This window comes from Ammospiza nelsoni, chromosome 16 (genome assembly GCF_027579445.1).
Source record: "Ammospiza nelsoni isolate bAmmNel1 chromosome 16, bAmmNel1.pri, whole genome shotgun sequence".
NCBI classification, from domain to species: domain Eukaryota; kingdom Metazoa; phylum Chordata; class Aves; order Passeriformes; family Passerellidae; genus Ammospiza; species Ammospiza nelsoni.
Window position 1 is genome coordinate 15,750,869 of NC_080648.1, and position 17,776 is coordinate 15,768,644.

The window sequence follows — 17,776 nt, forward strand, 5'->3', positions numbered from 1 at the left end:
TTAGTAATAATTTGCTTTGCACTTCTCCAGTGATTTATGGCTGAGATATCAAAGTGCTTTAGAAACATTAATTAATCCTTCTAATCCCCGGGGGACTGATCCACTCTCTGCAATGCACCACTGGTGGTGTAAGTGTGGGAAATCCCCAGGGTTTACTCCCAATGCAGGCAGGGAGAGGGGAAGGGAGCAGCATCTGACCCAGCAGCTCATTTCAGCTGCTGTCTGCAGTCGGAGATGCGCAGTCAAAACAGCAGCCCTGGATCCGCAGCCACGAGCAAGCCCAAGGCACAGCTCTGTGTGCTCTCAGAGCCATCCTTGCTGCCATTCTGCCTGTCCAGGGAGGGCAGGGGGGCTGCAGACCCCCAGTCTGCTCTGTGGATCACAGCGGGGAAGGTGTGTGTGCATCAAAGCCATCTTCACCCCGAGGTGGCTCCAGCAGAGAGCTTCACCCTGCATGGGCACAGCGGGGTCATTCATCAAAGCCACAGAGCTGCTAACTGCACTTCCCTGTCCTGCCCTTTTCTGCAATCTTGGTTCTTTGTTGCTTTATCGCAGGAGCGCAGACCCAGGGCTGACCCCCACACCTGGGACAGGGCCCCAGTCCTTGCTGCAGATAAGGATGATTTCCTCCATTGGCTTGGCACAGCTTTCATCCTTGCGCTCTCCAATGAGCCAGGTGCCACCTGGTGCTGTCCCCACGCTCTCAATGTTGTCACCACAGCCCTGCAGGGTGGAGCTGGCTCTGTGGTGTGCTGCCAGCAGTGGGGAAAGGTATAAAGGTCCCAGCAGAGTGCCAGAGTCAGGATCTCTGACACACCCAGCAGTGTCCCAGTTTCCCTCTGCTGTGCTCAGTAGAACATCACCTCCACCATGAAGGTAGCTGGTGTTTTCCTGCTCCTCTCCCTGGCACTCTTCTTCTACCAAGGTGAGTCCAACATTTTGCTTAGGAGCTATTTCCTCTCCTTGCTAAAGCTCCCAGGTCTGCCACATGGGAAGGTGAGTGTGGGAAGGTTCCAGCTGGTGCTGGGACCTTGCTGTGGCCCTGGGCAGGGAATGCTGCAATGGCCAGTGTGCATTACACCTGTACCTGTACCTGTGCATTAAACCTGTAGCCTTTCAAAGGCTTTGAAAGGGTGCACTTGCTCCCAAAAGTGAGCAGACCTGCTGCTCTTTCTTAGGGGTGGGATTTGTCCTGTGACTGGTGATTTCTAGGACAGTGTGATCCTTTCAGAGTGAATAGGTGCTATTCTGGTTTTAAAAAAGCAAATCCAAGAAGACAGGAAATGAATCTATGCAAGGGAAAATGCAGCTCTCACTACCAAAGCCAATGTTTAAGCCAACTGTGTTTTCAAAATCCCATATGGTGCAGAGGGATGAGAACACGAGCTGTTGCTGCTCCTCAGGTCCTGCTTTAGTGGGCTCATTCCAAACAGGAGGGTGCTTCTGAAGCAGGTCCTCTGCCATCCTGTTTACTGCACAGAGGCTGCCATTGCAGGGCTGTCTGAGCACAAAATCTGGGCTCATTTCAGATGAGCTGAGCACGTAGTGAGCTGCAGCTCCTGGGTCTGGACCAGTGCTAGCCCAAAGTAAAACCACTGAAATATTAAACAGTGTGGCTACCAGCTCCTCAGCACCAAAATGCTCCACTGCCACTGGGCTGTGCTGGTTGTTAATACAGATGTAGTATAAATCCTCCATGTAGATGACTTCTGGGTTTATAAAAAAACCCAGGATCATCTTCTCAGTTGTGTCTTTTGCCAAAAAAAAAAAAAGTTCAGGCTGTTTTTCAAAACACACCCAGCACGTGTTCCACCCTTGTGATCCCAGCTGCCAGCTCAGCTTCTCCATGGGGAAGCCCAAAGTCATGGCTTGATCCCACCAGCTTTGATGTGAGACCTCAGGGTCTCCTTCCAGTAGAGACTTCCAACAACTTGTCTTTTGCTCTGCTTGCTTGTGGTAAAAATGGAATAACAGCAGAAAGATCGCCCTGGATTTACTGCAGCACCTGTCCAGTGCCAGCAGGAGTTTCTCAGGCACTCATGAACATGTGGTAAGACAGGACAGAAGCCACCTTAGCTACCTGACAGCTGGCAGGTGACATCTCTGGAAGTGCACTTTGCCTTGCATCATTACATGTTCCTGCCAGGGGAAGGAGGGTGACACAGCAGGGAAGGATTCAGCTGGAAAACGTGGGCGATCCAAGGGAAGAAATTATTTTCTAGGACAAAGGTGTTTAAGTGAAGACACGCAGTCCTCAGCCTAAACTGTCTGTATTCTGTCCCCCTTGAAACCAGCCCGAGTGATGGGTGCTAAGGTTCTTCTCTCCCTCTCTCTCTGTCTCTCTCTCTCCTCTTTCTCTAGGAAATGCCGAGATGGATGCAGCTGCTTTCAGAGGAACTGAGGTAAAGTTTCCTCTTTTACATGGCACAAGTGAGACAGCACTAATCCAAACACTGGGGAGCCACCTTTGCTAAATATATTGAAGCAGAGTGGGTTGACAGCCCAAAAATGACAGTGCCCTTCCATCTGCAGTGCCACAGCAAAGTCCCAGTGATGATACTGGTTTTCCACTGCATTCCCCCCAAACACTGCAAGAAAAGTTCCTTAAAAGCCAGGTATTGCTGTTTCCTGCCAAGAAAGTCAGGAGTCCCCTTAGTCTCTGGCTTGTAAGTGAGGACAGGTATTGCTGTGGCATAAAAATAAAACCTGGTAGGAACATGCTCAGGCAGCACCCATAGAGCACTATTTACTCTGGACTGTCACTCCCAAGGGTGTGCAGCAGAGCCAGGTGGAGTTCAGCTGGCCAAGGGACGTGGTGGCAGATGGTCCCAGTGTATCTGAGAACTCACAGCAGAGCTCTGAGGATGGGTTACAAAGACAGACAAAATGTGCACCTCTCTGGGAAAGCAAAGCTCCTTTGCTAAATTGAGAACAGGCTTAACATTTTCCAAATTAACCTTTTGTGCCTCCAGCCATCTTGTGAGAATTTCAACCTGGGGAGAGGGTGTACAAGGGAGTTTGACCCCATCTGTGGCACGGATAACCTCCTGTACAGCAACGAGTGCCTGCTGTGCCTGCACAACCTGTGAGTATCTGGAGCTGCTGAGAGTCTAAATGCCACAGAGATGAGGGCTACCACACACACATGTCTGGGATTTCCTAGAAAGAAAGCTGTCTGCACACAGCTGGGTGGAGTTTGGGCAGTGAGCCCAGCACATCTGGCACGGGTCTGGCCTCCTGCACAGCTGCTGCTCCCGCTGCTCTGAGCATGTGGGCTCCAGCTGAGCAATCCTGTGTGGCTCCAGCTGAGCAATCCTGTGTGAGGCTCCAGCTGAGGAATCCTGTGCAGCTCGCAGCACACACGCTGCCCACGAGCAAAAATCTCCCCACACCTGCAGCTGCCAAGCAGCAGCGAGAGCTGGCAGGCATCCAGGACCTCAGACAAATGGCAAAGTCCTCCAAGCCTGCCCAGATCTAGCACACGGGCTGAAGAATATTTTTCCAGATGACCTCAGATGTGTGGTGGTTGAGGGAAAAAACTGTGTTTTTTCACCCCAGAAATTTATGGCTGAGCTCTGCTTTCTGTCTTCTTTGCATATGAAAGGACACAGTTTGCTCTGGGTATTTTTAAGAATGAGTTTTATATTTAATCTGTGCTGGTGCCAGATTGCACTGTTCTAGCAGAAGGCCAGGTCCAAATGCTAAGGGTGTCTCTGGCAAGACTTGATACACTTCATCTGGCTTGGGCCCTAGGTAATTTAAAATATATTTATACATTGGAAGCACTCTGTGTCAGACAAGTGAAGGAATTACTTCCAACTCAGTGCTATTAAGTGGTTCAAAAATCTCTTTTGGGAAGATTGAGTCTTATCTGGAGCCAGATGCCCCAGTCTGCAGGGCTAAGGGAGCTTCACCCTTAGCTTCACCTGGTGTAGGCAGGGATTTCTGGTGATCAGGCTCACAGGCCCATCTGCCATCATGTATCAGAAGCTCAAAGTCCAGCTTTTCTGTCTCTGGATGCGTGGGTTTGTGGAGCAAAAATTCTGCTTTCAGGAGCATTGCCTCCCTGCTAGCTCTGCAGGAGCAAGGAACAGAATCCAGATCACCAGGAAAAAAAAAAAAAAAGAGCCTGGATAAATATTGTCAGTTGTGTTGTCCCCTCTTTGCTTCATTAACCCAGGCTGCTGCCACATATTCTGCAGCATTTGCTGGTTCACCTTTCAAGGCTGAGCGTGATGCAGTCAGGCAGAGAGAGGCTGAGTGGGATCTCCTCAGCAAAGGCACCACAGCTAATGACCCAGCACGGCCTGGCAGGGTGGTAATGACCCTGCTGGAAGCCAGCAGCCCAGCACCAGCTGTCCCTGCATTGTGCAACAGATGGAGGTGGGAGGTTCATCAGACACAACATCATTAGGGCTCTGGCCATGGACCAAGAGCAGGGTAAAGTGAGGGAGGAAGGCTCCACAGTCAGCTGGGCAAAGTGGCATCCAGGATGCTCCATCTCCCCAGAGCAGGGCAGAGAGCAGCTTCACAGGGGATGGGAGCTCACAAGAAGGGAAATTGGGGTACAAGAAAGGGAAAGACTGAGCTGGTGGTGTATTCAGAGTCAGAGGAGGGATGGGATGGATGAGAAGCTGGTGCTGCATCTGCCTTGTGTTGACAGGCACTGCATTCCCAGAGCTCCCAAAACTCCTTCTTGTGCAAGCTGTGAGCAGCTGCAGCTGGAAATGTGCTGCTCCTGTGGGCCACGGCCCCGAGCCTTGCAGCTCCCCTGTTCTGTTCCCCAGTGATGCAATTCTGAGGTTAGGAGCAGCCTCTTGGCCGGGGCCATCTGGGCTCTGGAGCTTCATTCAGGACTCTGGAGCTGCCTGGCGCCAAATGTCCTGGGGGAGAGATAAATGGAGTGTCCTCATCTCTAAAGCCCTGGCCCATGGGGACCATTCAGCCAGGAGGCAGGATGAAGTGTCATTTGCAGTTCTGTGAGTGCCACTGGCCTGACAAGAGCTGGAAGGCTGCAAGGAGCCTGGGAATGTCTGAGCATCTGGCGGGTCCCCGTGGCAGCGGCGTCTCACTTGTCGCCGTTGGTCACCTCACCGTGACCAGCATGCAAAACGCCTCTTGCAAAAGGAAAATCATTTCACCAGCATTTCTCTAACGCACCTGTGAAATGGATCTGTCTTTCCAAAGAGGAGAACATCATGATTCCGTGTGAGAAAGGAACAATTCATAGGAATCGTGTTCACTATAGGGCAAAAAGAAGAAAATAGTTTTTTAAAGATATCTTTTTAATATTTTCCTCACTTTTGCTGCAAAAAGCAATCAGGAGGGAAGGCTGGGAGCAGGCCAAACCAAAGTGTGGCACAGTGGCAGTCCTTTGTTTCTAAAACCCTACAAAACAAAATCATAACCTTTATTGTCTGCAGTCAGACAGGCATTGGAGGTGTCTCAGCGCTGTCCTGCAGCACGAAGGTGAATTATCCTGCCAGGAGGTGTCATAAAGCACTCTTGAGCTTATTGGAATTAATTAACACATGGCCATGGTAACCCTGAACTCCCTGTCAAGAATATGTGGCCTTGCTTGCTGTGAATAACACTTAGATGATGATTTAAGCAGTATTTTCCTCTCTTTCTGCCTTTTGCCCTCTGAGCCAGGCTCTGCTGTGCCTCAGGGACCCGAGGACAGCCCCCCAACATTTTTAACCTCTCTTGCAGGCAAAGGAACGACCACGTGCGCATCAGGAACAGAGGAATGTGCAAAACTCCCCGCAACAACCTGGCTTAAACTGGGCTGAGAGATCAGGGCACAAAGCTGTCCCCTCTCCCATCAAACCCCAATAAAATGGAAGCATCGCCACGTCTTGTGCTGGGATTTCTTACACACACAGCGACCCCCTTTCCCCAACACTCAGAGCACCTTCCTGGAAAATGTGGTTTGCTCTGGTGATGTCTGTAAAGAGCTGGGAGCAAATTACAGACAGAGCCCCAGGGAGGAGCCTGGGATGTGCCCAAGGAGGGAGGCAGGCTCTGCCAGAACAGGGAGGTTCTTTTTTTGCATCAAGAATTTTGTTTTCCTTTCCTAGATTTCCAGTGGTCGAGCAATAGATTTTTAGCATTCTCATGACCTGCAATTGCATTTGCTAAATACAGGGCACTAAAGGCCTTGCTCCAGAGCCTTTGCTAGGAGAAAGAACCCAACAAGTCATCTCCATGCTGACCCATCTCCAGCCTTGTCCATGTGCCAGTGCCCCATGACATGGTCCCTGTGCACCAAGAGTCACCAGCCTCACACTTGTCCTGCCGGTCACAGCTTCCCAGTGCTTCAGAAAACCAAAAAGATTCCATTTTTTCAGGCAAAATTCTAATATTTTTTCCCCTCTACTGGCCTTGGTGAGCTTTGCTGCTGGCACTGATGACCTGGCCTGAGGGCTATGGGCTGGGAGGATGGAAGATGCCTTTCCAAGAAGGATTTGAATGAAAGTGCTGGTGGATGAGAGGCTGGACAGGAGCCAGCAGTGTGCACTCATAACCTGGAAACCAGCATTGTCCTGGGCTGCATCCAAAGCTCTGTGGGCAGAGGATGAGGGAGGGCACTCAGCCCCTCTGCTCTGCTGAGACCCTCCTGCAGTGCTGCACAGCTCTGGGGCCCCCAACACGAGAAAAACTTGGGACCGTTGGAGCAAGCCCAGAGGAGGCCACAAAGACACTCCAAGGGCTGGATCACCTCTGCTACAGAGCCAGGCTGAGAGAGCTGGGAATGTTCAGCCTGGGGAAGAGAAAGCTCCTGGGAGACTTCAGAGCCCATTCCAGTGTCTAAAGGGGCACCAAGAGAGACTTTTTACAGGGGCGTGGAGCGATGGGACAAGTGGGGATGGCTTCAAACTGACAGAGGGCAGGGTTAGCTTAAATATCAGGAAGATTTTTACCATGAAGGTGGTGAGAAAGTGGAATAGGCTGCCCAGAGAAGTTGTGGAACCCCATCCATGGAAACATTCAAGATCAGGCTGGAGGGAGTTCTGAGCAACCCGGTCTCGTTGAGGGTCTCACGGCAGGGGGGGTTGGACCAGATGCTCTCCAATGCTCCCAGCGCGCCCATTCCGTGGCTCCGCGGCGCGGGTGCGGGATCGGCGCGGGTGCGGAATGGAGAGCGGGACCGGGATGGGGATCGGGTCCAGGATCGGCGCGGGTCCGGGATGGAGCGCGGGGCCGGGATGGGGATCGGGTCCAGGATCGGCGCGGGTCCGGGATGGAGAGCGGGGCCGGGATGGGGATCGGGTCCAGGATCGGCGCGGGTCCGGGATGGAGCGCGGGAGGCGCTTTCGGCGCTGGAGGCCGCTGTTGCTCCGCAGCCGGGGCCGCTGCCGGAGCCGAGCCCGCAGCTGGATCCGCAGCTGGATCCCGCAGCTGGATCCGCAGCTGGATCCGCAGCTGGCGGAGGCGCGGGGGATGCGCGGCCGGGCGGTGCTGGCCCTGCCAGCCCTGCCCGAGCCTGGGAGCCGCTGAGCTGCGGTGTCCGAGGCCTCGCCAGGTCCCTGTCACCCTCCGGGGACCCACGGGCAGTTTGGGGGATGCTCGGACAGGAGCGGCGCCGGCGGGTGCGCCCTGCGCTGGAGGGATGGGTCAGTGTCACAGCACTGCCGGCTGCTCCTGGAGCGCTGGCCACTCCCTGCTTGTGCCAAAGGCTGTCGTGAGTCAGCCCAAACAGCCTGGGATGGAGCACTTGGAGTTGGGGTCAAACCCTCGTGGGGTTCCCGATGAGTCACAGCCCTGCTGTAAATGACTGTTGGTGTCTGGGGCAAACCCAGTGCTTTGTTCATAGGAAATCCTGGACTTCATTGTGCGTAGAAAGATGAGTTTTCTTTATGAAGTGGCTGAAACAAACACCAAAAAAAAACTTAAAAAAAAAAATAAAGCATAATCCATCTGAGAGAGCTCCAGTGCTCATTTCAGATTTCAGATGCAGCTGGAGGGGGGAAGCACAGGCTCCTCTTCTCAGATCTGCCAAAGAGTGTCTGCAGCCGAGGGAGAGATGAAAAACGAGTCACTTTGCCCACATGTAAAATTAATGCACTAAAGGTGGTAGTCCCAAATAGGCTCGGGACTGTGAATTGCCTTGACATCTTTGGACACAGGGGATCCTGGAAAGATGCTTCCCACAGCTGGGATATTGCTGATTCTGCTGCATCATAAGAAATGGAGCATAGCTTTTATCCAGGGAGATCTCTGCCAGTGAGGCTGGCAGGAGGGGAAGCTGATCCTCCCTACACTTCTTTCACTGCTCTTGGTTTTTTTGGCATGGCTAAACCCACCTAAGCCCCAGACTCATCCCAGCTGATTCCTTCCACCCAGCAGAACACTGAAATGTGCACTGAGGCCAGTTTATGCCAAGCAAAACATCTTTCCTGCCCATGCCATTTCTGGGAAGCATCACCCAGTGTTAGCCAGGAGCGTTTCTCTGATGGAGTGAGGTGCTGCCCGAGCCTGCAGAGCAGCAGGTCTCGCCAGCCCGCACGGCTGAGCACAGCCTGCGTCTCCCCAGGCACTGTTCTGATGAGAACTGGCATTCCTGCTAAATGTCAGCCACATCCGTTTCACAGCAAGGTCCATATCAGCCTGCAGATTATGGGAGGCAGCAGGCCAGGGGCCACTCTGCTGTTGTGCACAGCAGGGGCACATCAGGCAGAACAGTGGCAACTTTCCAGGAGGGAATTGCTCCTGTTCATATTTCAATTTTGGCTTGAACAAGGGCAAATCTGAGTGCAGGTGCAAAGTTTAGGCTCATCCTCAAAAGCCAGTCTTCTTCCCCCATAAGAGTTTTTCCCTGAAGCTGAGGAAGGGAATGCTTCATCCAAGCTGCTCCTCTGCCATCTGATCCCCAGCAGAGCCTGGAGCTGTCCTGCCAGCAGCAAGCCTGACTTTTCTGAGACACCAGCTCGCTTCCCTGCATCTCCATGATGCTGCTTCCAGTGCTGGTGAGCTGGCAGGGACAAACAAAATGGACAGTGACAGGAGCAATGGCTCCAATTCTTGGTTGCTTTGTGTAAATCACTGCAGCTCTTCAGGCTCCTTCCCAGGGCAGTGCTTCTGGCCATGTGTTTGGAGCCCTGAACACGTTTTGAATGGCGCAGTGAGGGAAAAACAGGATTTGCCTAATCAGTGGAAGGGCTCAGCCATCCACCTCCCTCCTCCTTCCTTTCTGGCTGCTCCCGGAGGGCTCAGCCAGGGCAGAAAATGCATGAGGCCAAGAGCACATGGTGGATGAGGAGAATCCCTAAGGATGGTACAAAGGGCTCAGAATTTACTGCCCTGAAGAAGGTCAGGCAGAAGACAGCAACACAATTCCTGCCCCAGCCCCACAATTCCTGCCCCAGTCCCCCAATTTCTGCCCCAGTGCCTCAATTCCTGCTCCATTGCCTCAATTCCTGCCCCAGTGCCTCAATTCCTGCCCCAGTGCTGCAATTCCTGCTCCATTGCCTCAATTCCTGCCCCAGTGCCACGCTGCTTGCAATAACAAGTAATTTAATCACAAAGGGTAAATTCCCAAAACAACCTCAGTGCCTGAGGCAGCCAGGGCTCTGCAGAGGGCAGGACACCCCCAGGGCCCAGCCCAGCTGCCTGCCCTGGGAGCACCAGCACATCCTCGGGAGGAGCAGCTGGTTTGGAAGCTGGCAATGCTTCCCTTCCTCTCCCTCCTCCTGCCATCCAGGGGCATCTCCCCTGCAATCCTGCACCAGGATTTGCTGTTTGGGTGGAAGCTTCTCAAAGCAGGGTGGCATCTCTGTGCCTCCAAAGCAGCCCTGGGCACTGCCAAGCCTCAGGAATGTCACAAGAGTGACAGAATCCAGACAGCTGAGGACAGAAGGCCCAGGGGAGCATTTTCAAATCAGGAAAACATGTTTCTTTAAATTGAGACTTTTCTGCCAGTAAAAATTCTTGTAAAATTCAGCCTGGGAAGCCCTTCCCCCTCCACCTTCTGGAACACTTTCCTGAAGCTCCCACCTGGGAGGCAATATCTATTTCCACTGCCAGTGGCATTTGACTTCATGATGTCATGGCAGCACACTGTGAATTCAGCTTTATAACTGGACTGAGGGACTTCAGTGAAATGCAAGACCCAAGCTGAGAAGAAGCCCTGAATTTTTGGTAGTTGCAAAACATTCTTGTGTCCAGGCCTGCCTGGAAGAGTCAGCTTTGGTACCCCCTTTGCCCACTGCAGCCTTCCCCAACATTCCCCCGATAAGAAGGCTTCTATTTCAGCCACATTTTCCACATCAGATTTGTTTTTCCTGTCTGGAAATCAGCAGAGCCTTCCTCAGCTTTGCTGCAGCTGCCGGAGGGCACTTTCCACAAGGCATGATCAGTTCTAGGAGACTTGTTTTGGGGGAGCTGGATTAAACTCATTTTGTTGGGCTGGCAAGGAGAGCTCCCCTTTGCAGACACCCCACGGGAGCCCATCTGCTGCTGGAAAGGCTCCTGTGTGCTCTGATGCTCCCACGTGCCACCTCCCAGTTCTGCCCTCTGGCAAAGGATGCAGACAGAGGTGTCCCAGTGCCCAGAGCAGGGCACAGATCCAGAGCCTGCTCTCCTTGATGGGTACAGAGCCACTTCAGCTGCTGCTGTTGTGACAGCCTCAACGAGAGATGTCAGCAGTGCCAGCAAATGCAAACAGTTTTGTCATGGTGGGGAGGCAGCTGCCAGCCCAGCACAGCAGCACGGCTGTGGCACAGGGTCACGCTGCCAAGCTTGAGGCCAGGGAAGGAAATACCAATTGGTTCCACCTGAGTGGGAAACGACACTCTTAATACTCTGCAAAGGGAAAGTCTGACTGAAATGGAAGGAGGCTTTTAAACTGCAAATTTCCTTTCATCTAATCCACAGCTCGGGCTACGTAGGGAAAGAGCTGTCCTTGGCAAATGTGTAGGAATGAGCTGGAAGTGGCTCTGCACTGAGACAGAGGGGCTGTCCCCAGGCTTGGTGAGGCTGGAGCAGGATCATGGTTAAATAAGAGGGTGGACACTTCTCAAAGGCAGGCTGAAACCACTCTGATAACCACAGACATGGCACAAATAGCCACAACTGAAGCTGCACATTTGAAGTGAGATCCCAGCTTTTGCTTTCTAATGTCTCTGAGCTGCTACAGAGAAGTCAGATGACAGCAATAGTTTGCATTTCTCCCTATCAAAGGACAGGAACTTCCAGGAGCCGGGAGCATCCAAAGTGTTCCGCAGACAGCAAAGCAGCCCTGCCAATGTTTCAACACTACTTTTTCTGGCCTTTATCTTTCTTCAGGCACACTCCACGTACAGCAAGGACAGGAGGGGCTGGAAGGGGCAGCTCTGCAGGGTGCTGGCACGTGGAGCTGCATTCCTTGGGCTCTGCAGGCTGTTGGAGCCCTCCCGGCGCTGCAGTCGGCATTAGCGCGGCAGGTGCATTCAGAGCTGAGCAGCTCCGCTTCCTCCCAGCCAGGCAGCACAAGCTCCCAGGAAAGCTCCCAGGAAAAGGTCCTGCCCTTCACCTGTGCCAGAACAATAACCTGTTGTTGTGGCACGGCTCAGCAGGGCTGGATTGCAGACTTTTTCCAATCACTTCAGCGCTTTTCTTGCTGCAAAAGGGCGCCACAAATAGAAAATCGCGTGTGAGGTTTAGCCCAAACAGGCTGCTGGCCTCTGAGAGAGGGCTGGATCCTTCCTGGCACACCTTGGCACGGATTTAGGTGGTGATCCACCCCCACACCTGCGTGGTGGGGTGCTGGGAAGCTCTCCTTTGCTGGCAGATGGTACAATGTGGCTTGAAGCCACAAAGGCATTAGGTCAGTGTAAGTGTCCAGCTTGCAGGTGGCATCACTCTCATGGACTGAGATCTGATGCATTAATCAGTGACCCCCTATCAGCCCCCTTTTCTGAAGCCATTATCCATACAGAGAGGGAAAGCAGCAGCCTCTCTACATGCCCTATCCCATGCCCTGGGGCTCTGTCCCCCAACAATGCCCTCAGATGGTGTTTAACTCCAGAAGCAGGATTCCAGGACCTGAAAGCAAATGCCAGGATGCCTCAAGGTGGGCACAGCACGGGCTGAAACATGGTGGTGAAAGAGCCAAGGCAGGACTGAAGCATAGGCAAGGCATGGCTGGGGCAGAGAAAGGTGTCCCACAGCCCTTGCACTGATGGCCACGTGCTGGGAGTGTCCCAAGGCAGGGAATGAGTTATTGCACATGGCACTGAGATGGCACAGATGCCCGGCTCAGAGTGCCAATGCCTGTGGATTTGGCAGAGCTCTGGATCCGGCCCCAGCAGGGCACCACAGGGAGCTGCACCAGCACTGCTGCAGCTGCTGCTGGGCTGCAAATGCTTCTGGCTGCCCCAGGGCTTGGGCAGGAGTTCTCTCTTTGCTCACCTCACTCCTGGTCACAAGCACACAGGAACTGGGTAGCCAAAGGGATTGTTCAGTGCACATTTCCAAGGGGATGGAGCTTTAGGCGGTGACTCTCTGGTGGTGGCCTCTGCTGGTTCAGGACACTGCACCTGCAGCAACACCAGCCAGGGCAAAACAGGAAAACCTCTGCACCAGGAGCTGCTCTCCTCCAGCTGACAGCAGAGCCCACACACTGCAAGAGGGGAGGAGAGGTCCTGCCCTGCCAGTGTGGAGGGGCTGTTTTAGGGAACAGCACACACATCCTTCCTGCTGGCAAGTCCCAGGAACCATTCAGACTCAGCTACAGCCTCTTAAATCAAACCAAATCAAACCAGCATGGGACAGAACCCCAGGGTTCTGCCTTCAGCCCTTCTCCAGCCACTGACATCTCCAGTGCCCTGAGCTCAGCTTCTCCCATTCAACAGGATCTCCTAATTCTGGTGCTCAGAAACAATCACTGACATGCCTGAGCTCTCCAGTTTGCCTGGTAGTGTGAGAGGGACAAGTAGAGCATAGAAACCAAGATAGAGCTCAAGGCCAAGGTATTTCTGAGAAAAAATTGAAATAATAAGCATACACTGATTTGGTCATAATGAGTGCACCATTATTTCTGCTTTTGAGTCCAGAGCCACAAATAGCCCCAACCTCTTGGCAAAGGAAGGAGACTATCCGGTTACAAATGACTTCCCAAAAAGCTATTAAGAAAAGTTCTGTTCACCTCTTTAGGCACTGGGGCAGACAAACTTCTGTTGGTTGCAGCACTGACATGCTCCCTATCCTGATCCAACTCCTTTTAAAGACAAATCCTGCCTTGAGGCAGCTAAGTGACTTCAAAGGCAGGTCCAGGCTTTTCCAGCTCTCTTACAGGCAGAGTTTGGCCTAAATAGGGCATTGGGACAAGGAAACATATATTTAAAGTTGCATACTTAAACTGCCACTCTTGAAAATAAGGCCCATGAGAGCAGTCACCCCCAGCAACCATTCCCCACATGGGAAAGGAGCATTTTCCCATAAAAACACGTTCCTGTTCATTGGGGCGTGGTGTGCACGGGCTTCCATGAGCCACAGTTCATCACTCTCGGGATTTTGTGCCTATTTCAAGCCCATGATTCCTGCTTGATTGCGCAAAACACTGGTGGGATGACCCACTGAAATTGAAGGAAGGAAACGAGCTCTAGATCTGGGTCTCCAAGGGTTGCAGCTGGAAACAGTGCAGCTGTAACTCTGAAAGCCAGGAAGGCTTCCACATCCAAACCCCTGACTGAATATATAATGGTCAGAAAGGTCTTCACCAAAGTGGAAACTGGAAAACAGCACCTTTGTCACCTTATCCCCAGGTAACCCAGCACACCTGCAGGGTCACCGCACCACCTTCCACACTCCCTCTCTGCTGCTGCTGTTGGAAGGGTTTGAGTTTGGAGAAGCCTCCAAGCAAGCCCTGGACTCCAGGTCACCAGCCTGCCACGTGTGCTCTGCACAGAAGGGTCAGTGCCACTCCGTGTCCCCCCTGGCCTTGCACCCATTTGGCTGCACCTCGAGAAATCAGCCACAAATCAGACAGGGCCACAAGGAGTAGCCACACAAGCTGTTTTTCTTCAGCAAAGATAAGGCCAGAGACCAAAAAGGAGCCTCAGAGGAATATTAAAAATATCACTGCAAACTTGCAGCCTGGCAATGTGCCTAATTGGGCACTGCCCACATCGAGAGGAGACATTCCTGTGAAAACCTGGTGCTGAGCAACTCACTCCCAGCCTGTAGATGAGATCCTGCACAAACACCTGCCTCTGGAAATCCAGGAGGGGAGGGAGATGTAACAGGAAGCAGCAGGAGACACATAAAATGTAATTTTCTCTTCTTCTGATCGAGCATGTTGAAGAATAGCTTGCCTGTGTTGAGACAGTGTGAAAACCACCTTGTCAATAGATAGAAATCATGGGGTTGTTGAGCCAGTCAGGGCAAGAGGTTTTATTTCTAGACCATCAAGGGAGAAATAATTCTTTAGAAAAATCAATGAAATTTAAATGAGTACATAGGAATGGCTGGTTTAGCCCCAAAGGTCCAGCCAGCCAAGCACTGTGATTCCAGCACAATATGTCCTTCATCAAGAGAACAGAGCTGTGCAGCTCCCCAGGGCACCGTGACCATGAGAGGTGTGTGGAGATGTGAAGTGCCACAAAACTGATGCCATCCCCTCAGATCCTCCCAGCTCCCCCATATCCAGCACCAAAATCTGGACATTTTGGGTAGTTTGGGTGGTTCTGCTGGGGGATCTGAGGGCCTGGCCACCCCCTCCACAGTTCAAGGTCATGGCCAAGGATTTGGGGGCATCACATCCCCATTGGCAGAGCCAGGCAGGAATTATCTGCCCTGGCAGGGTCACAGCCCCTCTGTGTGGCACATACAGAGGGGACAACTGTCCCAGACACCCATCTGGACCATGTCAGCTGGGCTGGAGAGCTCATTCACATTCTGCCACCCCTCCTGAACCTCACAAAAATCACTCTGTGCCATGGGAAAACTGGTGAAGAGTCTGGTTTGCTTCCACAAGGCACAAGGATCCTAACTGAATACCCAGAGGTGCCTTTCTTTGTTCACAGCCTCCATCCTCTCCCCAGCACTCAGCCACCAAGGGCTGTGGTCTCAGCTCAGGGCTGGTTCTGGCAGTGCCTGACTCTGCAGCTCTGGAGCTGAACCCTTCCAAAAAGCCATCAGCAGCTGTGCCATCTCTCTAGCTTCAGGGTAATATCACCAATTAGTAAAAATAAAGCTTGAAGGGGCCTAAGGAGGCCAAAGGTGTGTCAGGTGTTTTTCCACTTTCGAAGGCTTCCAGTAATGGAATTTCTGCAACTTCCGCAATAAACCATTTCCCAGCATCTGTGTCTTTCTGGTTTGGCTCGTGACATCTTCTCCTAACTAAGAAAGAGAGAGAGGAAAAAAAACCAACATTTTCTTCCTTTTTTCAGTAGCTTTTTACATATTGCAAGAGCTCCACACTTGTCCTGTTTTGCCTCAATCTTCAGTAAACAATTTTCTCCCTCCCTTCCATCTCCAGCTAGGTCAGATGTTCTCTCCTTCTCCCTGTTCCTGCTGCTGCCTTCTGCTCTTACCCTAATCCAAACCCAAAATCTGATGCTTGGGGTAAATTCCATCAGGCCTTTTCCACCAGCCCTTCTTGTAGGAGACTGTGACCCACACAGACCATGCATTATTCAGAGCAGTTCTTTGGCATTTCTGCTTCACTGCCGCACAACACAACAGTGATCATTTCACCTTTCTAGCTCCTGGCAAAGCCTGTCAAACCTCAGCCTCGCTCATGACCACTCCTTGAACATCCTGAAAGCCGCCGGAGCCCCTCTAAGCCTCACGCTGAGACTTGGTGACTTCCTGCTCTTCCAGCCCTGCCTCTGCAAAGGGAAATGTGAGACTTGTTTGCCCTCCTGCTCTTTAATTGCTGTCCTTGCCCCAGGCAGATCCGTGGAGTCACCAGCCGTGATGAAATCCTGCGTTTCCCGTGTCTGTAAATATTTCCCAAAATTTTACTTCCTCCTTAAGACATCAAAAAGTAGGTCAAAAAAGAACAACTGGGATATTTAAGAATCAGGTTTGCCTTTGGCTTTTATGATCAAGGATGCTTTTAATATTGAATGTTCAGCTGTCAACATCGGGACCGACTTAATAATAAATGTCTGACATTTCAGTCATTATTCGGAGTTTTTAATCCTTCCCTCCCCTCCAGTGCCTGCCTGTTTGCTCAAAGATTCACGTTGGTGTTTGCGCTGGGAGCTGAAATAGGGACAGAGCTCCTGGTGAATGCCCAGCAGCCTGTGCCAGGCAGGTCAGCGTGGGCAGGGGAGGATGCCTGGGGAGGGCAGCGCTATGGGAACCTGCTAATAACCCCAGCACAGCGTCCTGCCTTGCCAAAGCCTGGGCTGGCTGCCACACGTGGATCAGAGCTCCTGTGGAGCTCCACGGGAGGGACAGGGGCCAGCTGGGCTCTGCTGCTGCTGCAGGAGCCTCTGGTTTCCTTCCCTTTGTGGCTCCCACACCGCCCCACAGGCGCTGTCCTGATCCTTGGTGGCTCCTCTTTTCTTCTTTCTCTCCCAAAAAAAAAAAAATCTCAGCAAGAGTTGTCTGACTTTTTTAGCGGGGCCAGCTCCCCACAGGGAGGTGTGGCTGCTGCAGCATCACTACAAAGGGAGGGAACAACAGGAGGGGACATCTGGAGCCCCAGCACCCCTGCGAGTCATCTGTGGCACCTGGGAGAGTCACACCACACTGCTGCCAGGCCTCTGGTTTTCATAAAACACATTTAAAAATGTTAAAGTTCTTTAAATTCTTCTTAGTTCTAAGGTTCTTAATGTGTTCCATGTTTGGGGGATTTTTTTTTATCTTTATGTCATATATGGCAGCCTAATTACAGTCATTTCACTGCCTCAAACTATGTGAAAGAAGTTGCTACACATAATTATGTGCACATAAGTGACACTAATGCCATGTCTAGTACCACACAGGTACCTGAAGGGGTTAACACCAGGCCAAAATTCACATTTCCAGCAGCTTATCAGACAAGTTGTCCACCCTCTCCATCCCAAGAGACGTGTTGTGCTCTGGGTATTTTCTGTTATATTTAGCAAAGCTAGAAGGAGTTTTCCTGCAGGTAGTTCCACCCCTCCAAAGGCACTGCAGGCTGGGTTCAGCTTTTTTAGTGATTTGGCTGATCAAGATTTGAAAACCCCACATGATTCTGAGTGTGCTTAAGAAGCTGCAGCACCACACCACACACAGAGGGCAGCTGGGCACAGCCTGTTTTAGGTAAGGATGGGTGCATGCCCAGCTCCACCCATTCACCTCTGTGATCAAAACCCTTTCCTTTACACTAGAGACACAAGCACCAAGCTGAGATCTTTTCATGGCCACGAGCAGTGTCCTGTCGTCTTCTCACCCTGCTTCTCCATCCATCCTACAAACCAGGGCAAGGACACACCACCTCCCCAGCCAGTGGGCTCCTGTGTGCCCTGCTGAATGCACACACAGCTCTGTTATGCAAAAGGCAGCACAAAGAGTCCCCTCTGTGCAGCAGCAAACAACACAAACATTCCTAAATGAGACCAGCCAAACCCAGAGGCAGATCCCAGTAAAATCTATAGGGAGATACAAATTATTCCACTGCGTGCCTGACTGCCAGGAGGAGTTTTGCAAATGCTCTAATGAAGTCTGGACTGCACCAAGCCAAGACTGTCAGAAATTAATTCCTAATGGTCTCCTGTATAGAAGCAGCTCTACATCTGTCTTTTCAGCCAAGTTGCTCGAGTTTGCTTCTTTTCTCTTTAGGAATTAAGCAAACAAGTAATTACATGGGCAGAAATAA

General features: G+C 51.9%; 1 protein-coding gene across 1 annotated transcript; it reads left to right on the forward strand.

The window, feature by feature from the left end:
- Nucleotides 1-821: 821 nt before the first annotated feature.
- LOC132080699 (pancreatic secretory trypsin inhibitor-like) lies at nt 822-5,854 on the forward strand. Its single transcript, XM_059483947.1, has 4 exons — nt 822-925; nt 2,362-2,402; nt 2,973-3,085; nt 5,713-5,854. The coding sequence occupies exons 1-4, from the start codon at nt 871-873 to the stop codon at nt 5,780-5,782; spliced, it is 279 nt and encodes a 92-aa protein (XP_059339930.1). The 5' UTR covers nt 822-870; the 3' UTR covers nt 5,783-5,854.
- The last annotated feature ends 11,922 nt before the right edge of the window (nt 5,855-17,776 follow it).

Coding starts and splice junctions, on each gene's coding strand:
- LOC132080699 (XM_059483947.1), top strand. CDS start 871: ATGAAGGTAGCTGGTGTTTTCCTGCTCCTCTCCCTGGCACTCTTCTTC. Junction 2,403..2,972: donor CTGCTTTCAGAGGAACTGAG/GTAAAGTTTCCT, acceptor TTGTGCCTCCAG/CCATCTTGTGAGAATTTCAA. Junction 3,086..5,712: donor CTGCTGTGCCTGCACAACCT/GTGAGTATCTGG, acceptor CCTCTCTTGCAG/GCAAAGGAACGACCACGTGC.